The sequence below is a fragment of the Aquarana catesbeiana genome, linkage group LG03 (assembly GCF_042186555.1).
Source record: "Aquarana catesbeiana isolate 2022-GZ linkage group LG03, ASM4218655v1, whole genome shotgun sequence".
Lineage (NCBI taxonomy): Eukaryota > Metazoa > Chordata > Amphibia > Anura > Ranidae > Aquarana > Aquarana catesbeiana.
In genome coordinates, this window is record NC_133326.1 from 456,774,186 (window position 1) to 456,794,318 (window position 20,133).

The 20,133-nt window shown below is 42.0% G+C and overlaps 1 protein-coding gene across 2 annotated transcripts in view; it reads right to left on the bottom strand.

Moving 5' to 3' along the window:
* GABRA1 (gamma-aminobutyric acid type A receptor subunit alpha1) overlaps positions 1-20,133 on the bottom strand; it is a 415,182-nt gene that overhangs the window by 269,785 nt on the left and 125,264 nt on the right. For both annotated transcript variants that reach the window (XM_073620840.1, XM_073620839.1), the window contains exon 3: positions 12,254-12,363. In XM_073620840.1, the coding sequence (XP_073476941.1) occupies positions 12,254-12,363 (110 nt within the window). The remainder of the gene's footprint in view (positions 1-12,253; positions 12,364-20,133) is intronic.

The following is a 20,133-nucleotide window of genomic DNA, read 5'->3' on the forward strand; positions in this document are numbered from 1 at the left end:
CCCTTCAATGCATCTAGAGGGGACGTTTACTAGATTATTTATACATTTTGATTAATCTGTCACTGATGTGGGTGTACTTAAACTTTTTTACACAATAAGGATTTATTTGTTGCACATACTGTCACGGGACATTAGTCCCAATTGGCACATATTTATTTTGGAATTTAATTTACCTTTATTTTTGAGTAGTGCACATTTGCGCACCCAGTAGAGAATATATATCTAACTAGGTATCCAACACAGGTAGCGCCACTTACCCCTATCTATTAACTCACTATATATATCTCACCCTTCTGAGGGTGCGAAAATAAAAAAGGGGGGGCTGCAAGCCTTGGTCCGTGAGCGCGGAAATCTTTTCCTATACAGTACTACTATTCGTGGAATAATGGACAGGGCCCTTAAGGCAGAACAGAGGGAGGAATGGGAGGACTTCCTTACCTCTCATGGCCCCCTTTATCCAGACATTATTCCTGCGGGCCCACCGATCACACAGGAAGAGGAGGAGGAGGATGAGGATTGTGTCAGCATGGAAGTGGAGCCTAGCACTCAGCATCAGCAGCAGTCTTCAAGGGATTGTTTTCAGTCTACAGAAACCCATGGACTTGTACATGGCTGGGAGGAGGTGGCTGTGAATCATGTCATCCTTAGTGGCCCAGAGGACTCCGGATCGAATGCCTCACCAAACCTTCGCTGCATGGCCTCCCTGATCCTGCAAAGGTGAACCAGGGTGTTCGGCTCATCCCTATCAGTGTGTAAAAATGGGGCATTGGTGCCATTATAAAAAAAAATCACCAAAAATCCTAAAAAAAAATAAAAAAAAAAACATTTGAAAAAAAAAACATTTTTGAGACTTACCTAAACCCTTGTTGCTAGGCAGTCTTCCTTATCTGCCTCTTCCTATTCCGCGGCGTGTTCTGCTCCTCGGTGAGTGGCCCCGTTGTCTTCTGGGAACTGTGTGTGTTCCCAGAACACCATGGGGCCATTCACAGAGGGCCGCGCAGCTCACGCGTGCGCAGTAGAAAACTGGCAGTGAAGCCGCAAGACTCCACTGCCTGTTTCCCTTACTTAGGATGGTGGTGCCGGGACCCTCGAGCCGAGGGACGGGTCGGACAGGTAATTACTTATTTAATTACTTATTTAAAGTCAGCAGCTACAGTGTTAGTAGCTGCTGACTTTTATTTTTTTTTTCAGGGACAGAATCCTGCTTTAAATTCCCTGTAAACGATTATTGCAGAGACATGCAAAATGAAAAAAGTAACACATTACATTTTGATATTAATATGCTGGTGACTGCAAGTGTTAATGGATTAGAAAGAATAAAGAAAAATAAAGTAAATAACTAATCTCACCAAAACTTGCCTTCTCACAATATTGGTCAGTATACTGTAAAGTATGCAGTTTCAACTTTGTCACATATTTGATGCTGAAAACCAGGGCAGTGGAATAATAAACTTTAAATACTATCCATTATCTACTTTTTTTTTTAACAAAGGGAAAGGATAGTCCCTCAAATTAATAAAGACTGGTGCAGACAAATGCATTCTAAAAGTGACACAGCCTGTGCCAAATTCAAGTACCTGTCTAGAACTTGTACTTGAGTTTGGCACTGCACGACTTTTAGAATGCGCGCAAGATACTTTCGCAAAATCTGTCTGCGCCAGGGTCCCTCTCTATATGCCTAATGTCCTAATTAGCTCCACTTTCATAAGATAAAAACTGTTAGTATTTTATTCAGAATTTGACGCATTCATTATGCCACAATGTAAAAGTGGTGCATTTTAGAACTTCCTAAACTTGGCAAGTGAGTTGAAACCAAAAATGTCACAGTTGCTTCATGAATTTGGCATAGCACATTACCAATATAGATTAACACCAGAAAAGTGACGAAGCAGCTTTATTGAATTCCCTCCCCAATGTATTTTCAGTGAGCCATCTCACGTTACCCTAACTTCTTCTGGTTAACAGGGTCCCAAAATTGTACAGGATATTCTAGATGTTTTTTGACAATTAGATTCATGTTATGGTCATTCAGTTTAACCTTCAGTGTACATTTATTTAGAAAACAGGTCTAAACTATCTTAAAAGCTTAAGACTGTAATCTAGCTGACAACACCAATTAATGCAGTTGGGCACTCTTTAACCACTTCAATACCAGGCACTCCTGCCCAGGACAATTTTGAGCTTTCAGCGCTGTCGCATTTTGAATGACAAATGCGCGATCATGCAACAGTGTACCCAAATGAAATTTTTATCATTTTCTTCCCACAAATAGAGCTTTCTTTTGGTAGTATTTGATCACCTCTGGGTTTTTTTTATTTTTTGCTAAACAAACTAAAAAATACCAAAATTTTTGAAAAAAAAAAAGTTTTTCTCAGTTTCTGTCATAAAATTTGTTTTCCCCTTCACTGACAGGCACTAATGAGGCGGCAATGATGGGCACTGATGAGGCGGCACTGATAAGGTCGCACTGATGAGGAGGCACTGATATGTAGAACTGATGGGCACTGATAGGCGGCACTGATATACAGCACTGATGGGCACCAATAGGTGACACTGATATGCAGCACTGATGGGCACTGATAGGCAGCACTGATTGGCACTGATAGGTGGTACTGATTGGCACTGACAGATGGCATTGGCAGGTGGCACTGATGATGAGATACTGATGTGTTACTGACAGGTGTTACTGCTGGGCACTGATTGGCACTGTAATGGGCACTGATTGGCACTGTGGTGGGCTCTGATTGGCACTGTGGTGGGCACTGGCAGTCTTTTATTATGGGGACACTGCTGGGCACTTATTGGCATGTGATTGGCATAAAATTTGTTTTCCCCTTCACTGACAGGCACTAATGAGGCGGCAATGATGGGCACTGACGAGGCGGCACTGATAAGGTCGCACTGATGAGGAGGCACTGATATGTAGAACTGATGGGCACTGATAGGCGGCACTGATATGCAGCACTGATGGGCACCAATAGGTGACACTGATATGCAGCACTGATGGGCACTGATAGGCGGCACTGATTGGCACTGATAGGTGGTACTGATTGGCACTGACAGATGGCATTGACAGGTGGCACTGATGATGAGATACTGATGTGTTACTGACAGGTGTTACTGCTGGGCACTGATTGGCACTGTAATGGGCACTGATTGGCACTGTGGTGGGCTCTGATTGGCACTGTGGTGGGCACTGGCAGTCTTTTATTATGGGGACACTGCTGGGCACTTATTGGCATGTGATTGGCACATCTGATGGGGCTGTGCTGATAATCAGTGTGCTGATTATCAGCACAGACCCCCCCTCTGACAGGGAGAGCCGCCGATCGACTCTCCCTGTCAGCGCGAACCATGGAATGCTGTTTACCGGCACTTCCTGTTCACGAGATGATCAGCTGTGATTGATTCACAGCTTATCACGTGGTAAGAAGCCTCTGTCAGATTGACACACCGCACTTGCGATCACTGCGCTGCGTGCCCCACGGGCGGCCGGCATGTTATCCTGCTGGACGTCATATGATGCCCAGTCAGGATAACAGAACCACTTCCCAGATGTCAATATGCTATTGACCAGGTGGGAAGTGGTTAAAAATGATAGGGAGGTATATTTAAAAATAAGCCAATAGTACATAATGCAAAATGCGCTAAATTCTAGTTAGAGCTGCTGACCAACTCCACTCTCCTTCTGGCCACAACTGATATTAATAGACACCAAAAAATTGCCATTGGTCATGGTCCATTGATAAGGTTTTGAGCACAGTGAGCTGGGACTGCACAAATTCAAACAAGCTCAGTGTGGTCAGGCTTTTGGCAAAATCAAGAAAGAGGAGAGCTAAATTAAAATTGTTTCAAGAAGGTAAATTTTGGACTTGAGATATTTGTAAACATGCAAGATTAAGTGGATGAGACTTGCTTTCTTTTCCAGGAGGGAGAAAAGGGGATTTAGGAGCGCTGTCATTTTTTGTTTCTATTAAAGTGGATGTAAACCCCATTCATGAAATTGCACCTGGGCACATCTATCTGTAGTGTTTACTTATCTCTCTCCAAAGCACTAAGTCTCATGTCTTTCTGCTGTTCGGTTCTTCTGTTATCAGCATGATAACTTCTGACAATCGAGATAAAACCAGCCTGATATTTGTGTCGGGGATGGCGCATAGCAATGGATTAGAAGACAGCTGGTCTATCCACAACACAGCTCTGCACACTTCTTCCTTCCTCTGCCTATGTGGAGAGGGGGTGTGTGCCTTTCCTCCAATCAGCTGTCACACAAAGTATGCCAAGAATCCACACCCAGTGGTGGAACAGGAAGAGAAAATTCTAACAAGATGTGCACTTTCTAAACAGTTTAGAAAGTTGAAGACAGCACATATACAAGTATTACCTATGTAGGGAGATTTGTTTTATCTCTGTGTATCATCTGAGACTGTTCACTTCACTGGGTATATGTGAGGGTTTACATCCATTTTAATATTTAAAAAGATGTGAAGATGAATTTCAGTGATGAATTCGTCCCTCTCTCATTTAAAACAAATGTATCATTCATCTGCAGCGATAGTTTGGCAATTGTCAGCTTAAGACCCCTTTCACACTTACAACAGGACACATTAGCAGTAAAGCCTCGCTAGTTTTAGCGGCGACTTACCATCATTTTAGCGGTGCTTTTCGGCCACTAGCGGGGGCACTTTTAAGAAGAAAGGGTTAAAAGCACCCAAAAAGCACCGCTGCTGAAACGCTTTGCAGACACTTCGGCAGCGCTGCTCATTCATTTCAATGGGCAGGGGCGGTGGAGGAGCTGCTTGCAGGACTTTTTCTAACGTCCTGCAAGAGCACCGCCCCAGTGTGAAAGCACTTGGGCTCTCACACTGGGGCTGCAGAGGAGATGTTTTTCAGGCACTTTACATGTGCTATTTTTAGCTCAAAAGCACCTGAAAAATGCCCCAGTGTGAAAGGGGTCTACCTGCTTTAAAAAAATGCCCATTAATATATTTTTAAATGCAACCAGTGTAATTACTGAATTTGATATTACCCCCTTATAATCGCCCATGCAGGAAAAATTTAGGAAAGGAAGGGAAGCACTAGGAGCTAATCAGGTATACTGCATGTAAATATACTGACAAGGAACAAGAAATCAGGAGAAAAGAGCAGAGACTTAAGCTCACCAATTTGCTGCTGGTCCTTCACTGTCTAATCAAAGTTTGAGGGCAGAAGTGATTTAGCTGTGTTGCTTAAAGTGACACTGAACAATCTCCTTATTTTCCAAAAATAAGCCATACACATCCACTAACTATTGGTCTTGTATTCTATTTTTCTTTTCATGGAATTGTAGGTTGCACTATATAATAATAAATAATCACACTACAACAGGTTGGAATAAAATTGGCCGCGGCACCATTATTGGTATTAGAATTAAACAAATAACTTTATTCAAATAAACCAATGAAATATAAATAAATATTCTTTCAAATTAAAACCAATTCTAACTTGCTCAGTCATAGGACTCGAGCTGAAAAATTAAATTCATAAAAAACAAGTCCCCCCTTGATTCAAGGGTGACATAACCACATAATAGTGCCAGCGACAAGGGTGGGAGGGAAGGGGAGCTCAAACTTAAGCCACCTCAGGGCAAGTGTGAGCGGGTCTGTCACACAGAGGCTTATATAGCCTCTTAGTCTGAGGAGAAAACGTTTTTCCCGCTCCTTGCCTCGTGACCTCTTTTTTTTTTTTTTTTTGAAAATTAAAACTTTATAAAATATTTTTTCTTTGGCAACCACAATCCCATGATGCGGGCGCTTTATTGCGCCCACTGTTCATGGAATTGTAGGTTGCACTATATAATAATAAATAATCACACTACAACAGGTTGGAATAAAATTGGCCGCGGCACCTTTATTGGTATTAGAATTAAACAAATAACTTTATTCAAATAAACCAATGAAATATAAATACATATTCTTTCAAAATAAAACCAATTCTAACTTGCTCAGTCATAGGACTCGAGCTGAAAAATTTAATTCATAAAAAACAAGTCCCCACGAGCCGGGTTTTGAGAACAAAACCAGGCTACCCCAGCACCGCGGCCTGTTCAATGCAATTTTGAAGACCTAAATTGAAAATGTCAAGACCAACATCTGAAAGATGTACACCATCTTGTCTGTAAAGACCAGGAAAACCACCTTCCAAATCTATGTGACGGAAGGAGATCCCTCCGATTGATGGTAAAAATGTTTCAATTGAATGGTTAATTCTCCGCTTTATCTTTTCCAATGGTCTGCTGTCATTAGAATATAACCAATGCAGTCGAGACACCATTTCAGAGAAAACAACACACGTATTTGGAAACATTAATCTTAAAGGATGCAAATTTTGCTTCATTAAAATCATTAAATCCAAAGTTTTTAATCTACCAACATCGTTACCTCCAACGTGTAAAATTATCATAGATGGATAAGGCCAAGAATGAAATAATTCAGAAATGTGAAGGAAAAGATTAGTCCATTGTAGACCACGAATACCTTTCCAAAGTATAACAAACTTATCAGCAGGCAAGGATAAGTTGGAACCATAGCAACGCTAATCAGCTCTCTTATGAGCCCAGTAAATGTATGAATGGCCAAATATCCAAATGCAAGATTTATCACCTATAATCAAAGAGACAAGTTAGGACCGATGTAAATGTTAAATTACTAGACTCCCATCTACCGAATCTCATAATAACTTCATCATTCAAACCCAATCTAGCAGCTTCTTTAGCGGCTCCAATTCTGAAAGAATGAGTAGAAAATTTGAAAAGGGATAGGCCCAAATGAGAAAAACAACGTTTTAAGACTGATGAAAACTGGAATTTTGTCATAGGAGATGAATCTATGTGAACAAAAAAAATGCTGACCTGAAGCTGGTCTGGCTGAAAGGTATTTTTTGAGAATTAATAAAGGACAGAGGATGGAGTCACCAAAAGTGAATAGATTGAGCCACTGGCCTTTGCCTGATCTATCCATTTTTGATTTTCTGACAATAACAAAGACCTTATCGTCTGAAAAGGATAGTTCTGATAAAAACAAACCTTCTAAACTGTGTTTGTTATTTGGCAACATCTCGGATATACGAAAGGCAGCAAAATACATCAAAACGAATGCAGCATGAAATAAAATAGCTTCGTATTCCGAGATACAAACAAAAGGAGTAGCCAAACACAGCTTTGACAAAGTGTCCAAAGTGATTGGCCTTCGCTTATCTGGAGCCAACTTAACCTTCCGTAAACCTTTTAAAGCTTGTTTAACAGAAAAGAAACTGTTGCAGGCTGGGAAATTATTCAGCTTCAGGAAAAAAGAAAATCCTGCTAATATTTTATTAATGTGATTAAAGGAAAATTCAATTGAATTAAAGAACAAAGAAATGCTAAGATCGAACTCTCAGAAGGTGGTAAAGCAGGAGAACCCAATTCTTTATTGAAATTCAACCACCTTTCCCATGCAACCAAATAATTGGTCCATGTTTTTTGAGCAATCAAATTCTTAATAACCTGGATTACTGGGTTTAAATTAGATCCCAAAGATGACTCGGGCAGCGGTACCCAACCAGATCTGCATGAGGCAATAGCTGTCTGAAGCGAGCCATCAGGAATCGAGACAAGGCATCAGCGATGACATTAAGATTGCCAGGTATATGTTTTGCCTTAATCCAAATGTTTAATTTTAAACATAAGAGAACTAAATAACGCAAAAGTTTTATGACCAATAAAGATTTTGAAGAAAGACAGTTTAAAGCGAATAATACACCTCTATTATCTGTATTAATAATGATTCTTTTGTTAGCGAGCTGATCGCTCCAAATTTCCAAAGCCACTAGAACCAGAAAGAGTTCCAGCAAAACTATGTTTTTTGTAAACTTGTTAACAATCCAAAGTGGGGGCCATACGCCAGAACACCAATGAGAACGAAAAATAGCAGCAAAACCTTGAGAACCAGCAGCGTCTGTGAATAACTCTAAATCTGCTGTGAAAACAAAGTCTTCCTGGAAAAAAGATCTGCCATTAAAATCCTGCAAAAATTGGGACCATACCAGTAGATCATCTTTTAGAGCACAGGTCAACCTAATGTGGGAAAATGGGGATTTTAGACCTGACATAGCCAAGGATAATCTTCTAGAAAATATTCTACCCATAGACATAATGCGTGTAGCAAAAGCCAGAAGACCCAGAAATGATTGAAGCTCTTTTAATAAAATCTTTTTTCTGCACAGGAAGAAGGAAATAAAGGATTGTAACCTGTAAATTTTAAGAGCAGGAAGCTCAAACTGGAATAATTGCGTATTAATTTTAATGCCTAAGAATTCAATAATTGCAGATGGAAAAGTAGTTTTTTCCATTGCTAGGGGTATACCGAAATATTTAGCTAAAAAGAAAAATAACCTGAGGATTAAATCGCAAACTACAGAATCTGGCGGACCAACGAACAGGAAGTATCTAGATAATGAATTATACCAGTATGACACGATTCAAATTGTAGTACCCACTGAAGAAAAGAAGCAAAAACTTTGAAATAAAAACAAGACAATGAACAGCCCATTGGAAGGCATTTATCATAAAAGAAATAGCCTTCAAAACAGAAACCAAGGGAATTGTAAGATTCTGGAGCAATGGGCAATAATCTAAAGGCTGATTGGATGTCTGCTTTTGCTAATAAAGCACCCCGACCGAATTTTCTAATAATATGAATAGCATTATCAAATGTGGCATATTTGACTGCAGTAGATAATGGGTCAATTTCATCCTTCAAGGATTGACCTGTAGGAAAAGAGAGATGATGAATGAGTCGATAAGAGTTAGGCTCTTTTTTAGGTACTAATCCCAACGGGGAAACTCTAAAATTATTAAACGGTGGAGAGAGAAAAGGGCCAGCAATCCTATTGGCTGAAATTTTTTTTATTAATTTTTCCTAACTATTTCACTATTGAGGGAGACTGATTTCAAATTTTTTGATACTTGACAACCTGGACCTGTGAAAATAGGGAGTTTAAAACCTGTAGAAAAACCTTCAATTAGTAATTGTGCTTTCTCCTTGTCGGGGTACAACATTAACCATGGATGCATTTCGATTAGCCTCACAGGCGTGCAGGCTTTTTGTATGATACCTGAGGACTTGATTGCTAGATGTTCTTTTAAAGCATCTGGAGACTGGGTGGCTACCAAAACAAAAAGAACATTCATGACGGTAACGACATGAATTCAACCATTTGCATTGATTTTCATTAAATGCGTAACATGTTCCTTTCTTATAAACTGATGCTGACGCATTTGAGGTCAGATTTGACTGAGGCTGAGGTCTTGCATATACCAGTTTCTGAGGAATAATTAAATTTAACCACAGCCCAACATCTTTGTTACCCCATTTTAAATTAGGGTATATTGCAATTTTTTGACGAAAAGATTCGTCATAATTAAACCATCCCATGCCGCCAAAACTTTTATATGCCTCTAGAATATGCTCCAAATGCTGAAAAAGTCCAGGACATTTCTCTGGATGCTTCTCACCCATTATCGCAGAGAATATACAAAACGCCTGCAACCAATTAAAAAAGGATCTAGCAACAGGTCGGCATCTATCTTCAGCACTATCCTCAGATCTTCTATCCATTTTTATAATGAAATCTTTAGCAATAGGTAATAACGATAATAAATCCAAGAATTCCCCTTTCCATATTTTTTCTTTTACTGATAAAGGCAAATGAAAACCTAACGGAGACATTTCACAGGGGAGTACCTCTTTAAAACATATCTCAGAAACAGAGTTAGGAATGCATAAAGGAATGCTTGTATTTATAGGAATAGGATTAATATTAGCTACAGAGTTACCAGACCAAACATTAGCTGGAGAAGGAGATATGTTTGTAGAGACAGACGTGGAATTATTAATAGCTATATTCTCATTAAATGTATTTAATGACACTAATAATTGATTAATTAATTCATTTTGAGCAAACTCACCAACATGACTGTGTTCAGACTGACTGCATCTGACAGAAATTTGTATACCTGGTGCTGTTACTTGACTAATATCAGGACCAGCATGACTGTGTTCAGAATGACTGCATCTGACTGGAATCTGTATACCTGGTGCTGCTTGACTAAAATCACCTGTAAGGGAGGAAAGAGACAGAGGGGCTCTCACAGCATCCAGCCTGGCTGGCCTGGATGCAAGTGATGCCACATTTGACTGAGGTATCTGCCTGGACTGACCACCAGCATACTGTGGCGACTGCTGTATTGTAGGTGAAGCCAGGCTTGCAGGTGGAGAGTCCGGCGATACATTTGTTAAACTAGGCAAAGCTGCTTCATTCCTGGGTTGAGTTTCCCTGCATTGTGTTGATGATATGTGTGTTCTGCCCCTGCCTCGGCTATTACGGCTTGGAGAAGGGGATAAAACTCACCTACTTCTTTTCCCCTGCCTGTTGCTTCTTCTAACCCCTTGCACTGACTCCGTTTGCTCAGTTATGGCTGTAATTCTATCCTCACTCACCGCTGCTGTTTCTAAAAAAAAAAAACATTCTGAGGGAGAGCTCCGCTGAATGCTGTGAGCCTGTGAGCGCTGTGCTGAGTCCGAGACAGCTGGCCGAGATTCACAGAGCGGCTCCATAGCTCGCTGTTCCGCTACATTACCCACAGGAGTGTCCGTTTCTGAGAGAGCTAAACACCGCTGGAGCCATTCATCACCTCCTTCTGCTGCAGCCCTTTCAAGGACTCTTCTTACTAGCGACTTCATGCCCAGAGACAGCCCAAGCCAGCCAGGTTAGCGCAGGGGAGCTCAAACTTAAGCCACCTCAGGGCAAGTGTGAGCGGGTCTGTCACACAGAGGCTTATATAGCCTCTTAGTCTGAGGAGAAAACGTTTTTCCCACTCCTTGCCTCGTGACCTCTTTTTTTTTTTTTTGAAAATTAAAACTTTAGAAAATATTTTTTCTTTGGCAACCACAATCCCATGAGGCGGGCGCTTTATTGCGCCCACTGTTCATTCTCACTTGTGTTTGTTTGCCATATGCACTGCTCTTTGCGCACTACAAATCTCATAGTCCATAGTCTATAGTGCCAAGTCCATTTCAGGAGCAAGCAAGAGAGGGTATCTACATTTATACATTCTGTGGAACCATGGAGAATAAGCGTAGCCACCATTTAACAGGAAGTCAAAGGATATCAGAAGAAAGTTGGAGATTTGAAGGAGGCTGAGATCAAAAGAAGGTTTTTTTTTTTTTTTTTAAAGTGGTTATAAGGCTAAGACTTTTTTACCATAATGCATTCCTGAAATTAGGTTAAAAATGTCCTACTGCTTGTTCCTTCCCCCCCACCCAATACTTATCTGAGCCCCCTCTTGATCCAGCACTCTGCCCAGCTACAGAAGTGCTGGTCTCTGCTCTTCTTCTCACAGGACAGATTTAAAGCAGTGCAAGCCATTTGCTCCTTCTGCTTTCAGTCAAATCCTGTTAGGAGGGAGCAGGGGGCTGGGCCGAGCTGTGCTGTGTGTATCTATGGATGCACACAGCACAGCTTGGGAGCTCGCCTGCATGTGTGCCCCCATAGCAAGCAGCTTGATATGGGGTGCACACGCAGGAGGGGAGGAGCAGACAGTGCCGAGGAGTTAAGAGACTGCCTAATACATACTAGACTTTTTTTTTCTATTTAAAACAGAGTTTAGTGCCACTTTGTCATTAGTATTTGAATATCAGATAACTAACTTGGTGGTGCTGTCTGGCAGTGCTCTATAAATTTCAGGACTAGATGGACACGCATGCAAATCTTTTTGTCAGGGTAACCAACTACCATATGTATACATGTCAATGGTTTATTTACCTTAGCTTGGAGATAAGCTTTATTGCAATCCTTACCTTGCTGTGGCTTCATTTTCTTCTGGGCCACTGACTCTCAACAAATGTAGATGTACAGTATACATTTAAAACTTGTTTCAGACTTTTATTTGCTGCATGCTTGCCCCAATCACAGCCAGACAAGCTTTTCTTGTAAAAAAAAATGCCATCAATATTTTTCACATGACAAGTATATTTTTAATAAGAGCAATAAAAATTAGTTTTGATTGGTCTACTGCACTTCATATATTTCCCTGCTAAGTATGCATTCTAGTACATTTGTTAATGTGTGCACTTATGTGATTCATTTTTAGCACATGTACAGTCATGTGTGCTTTAGCAACTTTGTAGATATTATGTGATTAAGCACAATTGTGGAATTAAAAACAATTACCAACCTCCCAATCCCGGTCTTAAGCGGTTATCATAGCCATCTAGGAGACGATCCAGGATCCTTGTGAACACTGTGGTATTGTCTCTAATCTCATCCTGCGTGCTTTGTCCACAACTGAAATTATAGGACATTGAAAAAAATATATATTATTAAGCATTGAGCTGAATACAATCCTGCCATCAGTAATTCTCAAATCTACTTATGCTCGCTTATGCTGATTCAGAGACACAAAATCTCTTCTATTCAGCAAGATTGTCATTTCAAAGTAATTACTACTAAAGATGTCTCCTTAACTCACTCAGCTTTTTCCATTTTTAATCAACATATCACTCAATCCTTAATACTGAGGATCATGCTGAACGGAAGTGACTGACGTCACAAATAAGGCATATTTATGCTTAGCAGCGCAGATGGGGATCTAGTAAGATATGCAGCCGTTACTACTGTTTCCTTCTGTTTTATTTCTGATACAAATACACTATAAATAATGAAGATATAAAACCAGAGTGATTTTTAAGATTACACTTAATGGAGTTAACTTTGCTGTAGTATGTAGTTTACATTTTGGCCCAGAACCAGGAAACCTAAAAACAAACTTTTTCTTGTGAAACACTATTAGTACCATAATAACACCTATGTCATTTAAAACATCCCCATCAAGAACACCATTCTCTGCATGCAGGAGTAGTTCACTGCTATAAACATGGGCCCATTAGGCACATAAAAAAAATGGAAATAGTTAATTAGGATTCCTGGAAATCTCTGCAGCGATAGCAGCAATTACATTAGACCTTTCAAAACGTGTAGCAGTCACTTCTGGTAGAGGCTCTGAGATAAATTGTGACCCTGATACCTCCCTATTTCCCATATAAGTCTAGTTTAACAAGAACAGAAGATTAAAGCCTAGTACACATGGGCCGAATGTCGGACAACATCAACTGGTTCAATAGAAACCAGTCAACATTTGGCCTCTGTGTACTGCACCCGGCATAGGACATGACCAAAAAAGGTCTGCTGATCGGCTCCCGATCAGCACCCTCAGCCAATGGCTGGGTGCACTGGCTGAAGTGGTCTGGTGGGGGGGCCGTCCCTCTGTCAGAAAACAATAGCACAGCAGGGGAGATCAATGTACTAACAACAGATAGTTAGTACAGTGGCTCCTCCTGAGCTGTCAGTTTTTTTTCCTTCAGCCCTGCAGGGTTGAAGGACAAAAAACTACTAGTGTGTACTAGGCTTTAGTTCTTTAGGGCTGGAATTAGCCCTTAAATATGCCTAATCTGCAGCCCTGGACAAAAACGCTCTTAACATGCAACATCAGCCAGCAGCTTCAAAGCATTTCAGGGTCTCGACAATCTTGTCTTAGAGTTAAACTCCTTAGGAGGCATACAGCAGAAAAATGAAGGTCCTACCAGGCACGTAGATCAGGTAATCAGAGTTATTTGACCTACTAATTGCTATCTGTGAACTGGAGGTCTTCTGCAAACAGCCACACTGGCAGTTAAAGTGATGCTAAAGTCTTGTTTTTGTTTCTTTAAAAATAACAAACATGTTATACTTACCTGCTCTGTAAAAAGGTTTTGCACAGAGCAGGTCAGATTCTCCTTTTCTCTGGTCCCTTGCCAGCCACTGTTGGCCCCTCCCTCCTGCTGAGTGCCCCCACTGCAAGCAGCTTGATATTGGGGCGCCCGAGCTGAGCTGCTGCTCTATGTGTCCATTCATACATAAAGCCACAGTGAACCACCTCTCTCCTGATTGACTCTGATTGACAGCAGCGGGCGCCAATGGCTGTGTCTCAGCCAATCAGGAGGGAGAGTCTCAAACAGCTGAGGTATTCATGCCCATTGCTGGATAGAGATGGGGCTCAGGTAAGTATAGGGGGGCTGCTGCACACAGAAGGTTTTTTTATTCTTAATGCATAGAATGCATTAAGATAAAAAAAAAAAAACCTTCTACCTTTACATCCACTTTAAGGCTGAACTCCAGGCAAACAGGTAATTACAAAGTATAATACATATGTGAGAGCTGTTTTACCCACCAAAGAATTTGTATTTCTGTCACTCTAGCCCTGATATTTACATCATGTCAGATAACAGAGACAGCCTAATGACTTGACTTTTCTCTGCTGATGAGAAATCCATAGCTTCCCACATCCACGCTATACAGCATGGATGGGTAAATGTGCCTCTGCTAACTATTGTTGCTTGACAGCCAGCATCCCACAGCTCTGAGAATACCTGTATGGTGACTTCAGCTGATTGGCTGCAGTCACTGTTTAGTTAGATTTTTTTCTGTCTAGCTCCTTCATTTTCTCAGTCAAAGTTTAAGCACAGAATAAACACTGAAGCAGACTGCAGGTACAACTAGTGAACTTTACCAGAAACCTTTGCCAGTGGACTGTCTACCCCTTCTGTTTACCTTTCTGTGGAATGGAGATCCTTTTAAATAGATGTAAGGTACCTATAGACATTAGATGTCAATCTCCCAGTTTGGCCTTTTCTAACCCAATTGGAGGACAATCCAGTGTCAGTGGGGAAGCACCACCGACAGCCTGAATGTGTATTTTCATGAACATAGTGATCAGAAGGCTAGAAAACCTTTCTTGATTGCTACTATATCTCCTGATACTGGGGCTGTCTGCATGAGTCTCCCCCTTTTCTCTTCCTTTGCAATAAATAGATCACTACTATTTTGGAGATAAACTAGCATAGAAGACAACATGAAGCAATTGAATAAACTGTTCTCTAATGTCTATGACTGGATTCAAGAGTGTAACTATAACCATAGCAGATCATGCAACTGCTGTGGGGGAAGCACAGGGTTATTTCTGGGTAAAAAATGATACATGCAGTTTATGACTATGACTAACTTTATTGTTTACAAGCAGTATGAGCCATGATTGGCTGAGCAGCGGTATTGTATCTACTGCTACTACTCTATATACCATGTTGCTGTAGAAAAATCACATAATCCTCCCAAACATACTGAACATTCCTAGTGAAAAATATCCATTACAGACAAACCACATGCTAGTACACTCTAATATAACAAAATGTGATTACGCTGTTAATGCAAGTAAGAATCAGGTCACCAGGGCAGAAAGGAATAGAAACAGCGGCATATGGAGGTAATTAATAAAGGAACTCAGTGGTGCTAAATCTAACTCATTATATATATATATAGACATATATATCTATATAGATATCTATATATATATCTATATATATATATAGATATATATATCTATATATATAGATATATATCTATATATCTATATATATAGATATATATATCTATAGATATATAGATATATATATCTATATATATAAAAATATATATTGTGGAGATGCGACCCCGTGTCACAGGTGCATATGAACAGTGTGTGCCTTATTTTGACAGGAATACTAATTGCACACCTGTGGGCTGGGTTCATAAACATCACAGGAATAGAGGTCAGTGCTATATAGATCTATATATATATATATATATATATATATATATATATATATATATATATATATATATATATATATATATATATATATAGCACTGGTAGATTTGTGATCTACCATATGTTAGGTAAATTTAGTAACTTGTTCGTTAGGAAGGTTAAGTTTGCCTCTGTTTCAGCTTGGCTGACGTTGTGTGTGTTTCCATACTGACTGGTGGGTGTCGCTGTTATCACTAGTCAGTGTTGGAAAGGCAACGTGTCGAAGCGTATGGATGCTCTTCTGTCCCGGAGACAACTCGGTGGAGGTGGTCCTCCGAGTTGCATTCTGGGAGAGGGTATTTATGGGACAGACGCCATATTGTGGGTTTTTTTTTACAGTCACCTGCTGGCCCTCCTGACCGACAGGTATGCGTTAGAGAGCAATCTCGTGGTCCTCCATTCCGGAGGCCCACGTCACTGCGGCGCAGGGGTGGGCCCAGAAGCTTGTCTGGGGCCTACCACAGCAGCCGAGGAATGGTCCTGAGCTGTCTATCCCGAGTGAAGAAGCTGGACAACCGAGGAAATCCCAGGGGAGGACCCGTCATGGAAGGATCACGCAGCGTGCTGGTCTGGAGAGGGGCCTGGTGACTCGGTTAGAGGACGTATCCTAAAGTAACTATACAGCATAATGTTGCCGGGTTGGCTTAAAGGTTCAAGCACTGTGACTGATGTTCATTTCAGAAAGACCAATACATCCTGTGGCAGAGGATTGTACAGGTTTATCTCAAAAAAGTCTGTGGCAGAGACTTTTGTTCGTGCTATGTACTGGCTGCTAGGCAAGTGAGAGAGGCCTATCCAGGCGAGCAAAGAGTGTGTCCCACGAGGGGAGCGCATTCTATTGTAATATCCAAATTCTACCAGGACATTTGTCAAGAATCTTACAAGAAGGTATTTGAGTTTCTTCTGCAGTTTCCTTTCTGAATCTTTCCTGCTACTTTCTTAGTAAATTGTTTAATAAAGCATTGAAAACGTACTCAAGTGTTGGTGCGTGTATCGTCCAGAGGTAAACTCAACGGAACCCTAGACCCGGTGCCGGTGAAACAGAGGGAAGGAGAGTGAAGGTAACAAGCCCGCTTAAACCAGCAATTCCATCGAGAGTTAGTGTTACATATATATAGATAGATATCTCTATATATATAGATATATATATCTATATATATAGAGACATCTATCTCTATATATATATATAGATATATATATTAGGGACCAATACCATTTTTTTAACACCGAGTATGAGTACCGATACTTTTTTTTGGGAGGGGGGGTTGTTGTTAGGGAGTTGGGTGACAGCAGGGTGGGAGGGGAGGGGTAAGTGAGGGCAAGGTAGTTGAGGGTGGGGTGAAATGGGGATTGTGGGGTGGGAGAGTTGAGAAAAGGAAAAGACTGTGATTGCTGGGGGGAAGAGGATGGGGATAGGAGGGTTATTGGGAGACATGGGGCAGAGGGGACAGCTGGTAGAGAGAAGGAGGAAGCAACAGACTGAAGTGACTGCAGGCATGGTACAGGAGACCATCAGAGACTGCAGGCATGGTACAGGAGACTGTCAGAGACTGCAGGCATGGTAAAGGAGACCATCAGAGACTGCAGGCATGGTACAGGAGAAAGTCAGGGACTGCAGGCATGGTACAGGAGACAGTTAGGGACTGCAGGCATGGTGCAGGAGACAGTCAAAGAGTCAGGGACTGCAGACATGGTACAGGAGACCATGAGAGACTGCCGGCATATTACAGGAGACTGTCAGAGACTGCAGGCATGGTACAGGAGACCATCAGAGACTGCAGGCATGGTACAGGAGACCGTCAGAGAATGCAGGCATGGTACAGGAGACCGTCAGAGACTGCAGGCATGGTATAGGAGACCGTCAGAGACTGCAGGCATGGTACAGGAGACTGTCAGAGACTGCAGGCATGGTACAGGAGACCGTCAGAGACTGCAGGCATGGTATAGGAGACAGTCAGGGACTGCAGGCATGGTACAGGAGACATTACATTCCCCCTGATGATGACACGTATGCCCTGTGTCAAAGACACGTAGGGGAGGGACCAGGACGGAGTGTTAGGCAGCAGTAGCTGTCGGTGCTGGGACAAACTCCATATCCTCACTGCTACATCCATACTATATGTTTGTTCAGAGTGGTGCACTGACGCACCCTTAAAATGGGAGTACCCCCCTTTGGGGAAGAGTTGTTTGTCTGACCTTGGAATTAATATTTTAAATAATATCACACTATATGGTCCATCTTTTTTTCCCTGTTTATTGTTTGAGCCCGTGCTGGAGCCTGTAATCCTGTGATCCACATAGAGCCCTGGGTGGCTCAAAAGTGTTTTCTGACTTTGTCTAGCGACTTAGTCACATTCTCTAAGGTGAGAACCTTGGGGGGGTCACCTTTGTTTCACCATCGCATGACCTGTGGCACATGGATTTTTAAGCACTTTTGAATATATCACCATTGATTGTGGCTCGTAGGATTTCTCTTCTTGTGTATGGTACAGGAGACAGTCAGGGACTGCAGGCATGGTACAGGAGACCATAAGAGACTGCAGGCATGTTACAGAAGACCGTCAGAGACTGCAGGCATGGTACAGAAGACCATCAGAAACTGCAGGCATGGTACAGGAGACAGCCAGAGACTGCAGGCATGGTACAGGAGACAGTCAGGGACTGCATGCATGGTACATGAGACCGTCAGAGACTGCAGGCATGGTACAGGAGACCTTTAGAGACTGCAGGCATGCTACAGGAGACAGCCAAAGACTGCAGGCATGGTACAGGAGACAGTCAGGGACTGAAGGCATGATACAGGAGACAGCCAGGGACTGCAGGCATGGTACCGAAGACAGTCAGGGACTGCAGGCATGGTACAGGAGACAGTCAGGGACTGCAAGCATGGTACAGGAAGAGAGAGACCCGATGCTCAGTACAACAGGATACCACCTGTACAGTATCTTCATAGAGAGCCCCCCTGTTACAGTATCTCACAAGAGTGAGTACACCCCTCACATTTTTGTATATATTTTCTTATATCTTTTCATGTGACAACACTGAAGAAATGACACTTTGCTACAATGTAAAGTAGTAAGTGTACAGCTTGTATAACAGTGTAAATTTGCTGTCCCCTCAAAATAACTCAACACACAGCCATTAATGTCTAAACCGCTGGCAACAAAAGTGAATAAACCCCTAAGTGAAAATGTCCAAATTGGGCCCAATTAGCCATTTTCCCTCCCCGGTGTCATGTGACTCGTTAGTGTTACAAGGTCTTGGGTGTGAATGGGGAGCAGGTGTGTTAAATTTGGTGTTATCGCTCTTACTCTCTCATACTGGTCACTGGAAGTTCAACATGGCAGCTCATGGCAAAGAACTCTGAGGATCTGAAAAAAAGAATTGTTGCTCTACATAAAGATGGCCTAGGCGATAAGAAGATTGCCAATACCCTGAAACTGAGCTGCAGCACAGTGGGCAAGACCATACAGGGGTTTAACAGGACAGGTTTCACTCAGAACAGACCTAGCCATGGTTGGCCAAAGAAGTTGAGTGCACATGCTCAGCGTCATATCCTGAGGTTGTATTTGGGAAATAGACGTATGAGTGCTGCCAGCATTCCTGCAGAGGTTGAAGGGGTGGGGGGTCAGCCTGTCAGTGCTCAGACCATACACCGCACACTGCATCAAATTGGTCTGCATGGCTGTCGTCCCAGAAGGAAGCCTCTTCTAAAGATGATGCACAAGAAAGCCCACAAACAGTTTGCTGAAGACAAGCAGACTAAGGACATGGATTACAGGAACTATGTCCTGTGGTCTAATGAGACCAAGATAAACGTATTTGGTTCAGATGGTGTCAAGCGTGTGTGGCGGCAACCAGGTGAGGAGTACAGAGACAAGTGTGTCTTGTCTACAGTCAAGCATGGTGGTGGGAGTGTCATGGTCTGGGGCTGCATGGGTGCTGCTGGCACTGGAGAGCTACAGTTCATTGAGGGAACCATGAATGCCAACATGTACTGTGACATACTGAAACAGAGCATGATCCCCTCCCTTCGGAGACTGGGCCGCAAGGCAGCATTTCAAAATGATAACAACTGCAAACACACCTCCAAGACGACCACTGCTTTGCTAAAGAAGCTGAGGGTAAAGGTGATGGACTGGCCAATCATGTCTCCAGACCTAAACCCTATTGAGCATCTGTGGGGCATCTTCAAATGGAAGGTGGAGGAGCGCAAGGACTCTAACATCCACCAGCTCTGTGATGTCATCATGGAGGAGTGGAAGAGGACTCCAGTGGCAACCTGTGAAGCTCTGGTGAACTCCATGCCCAAGAGGGTTAAAGCAGTGCTGGAAAATACTGGTGGTCACACAAAATATTGACACTTTGGGCCCAATTTGGACACTTTCACTTAGGAG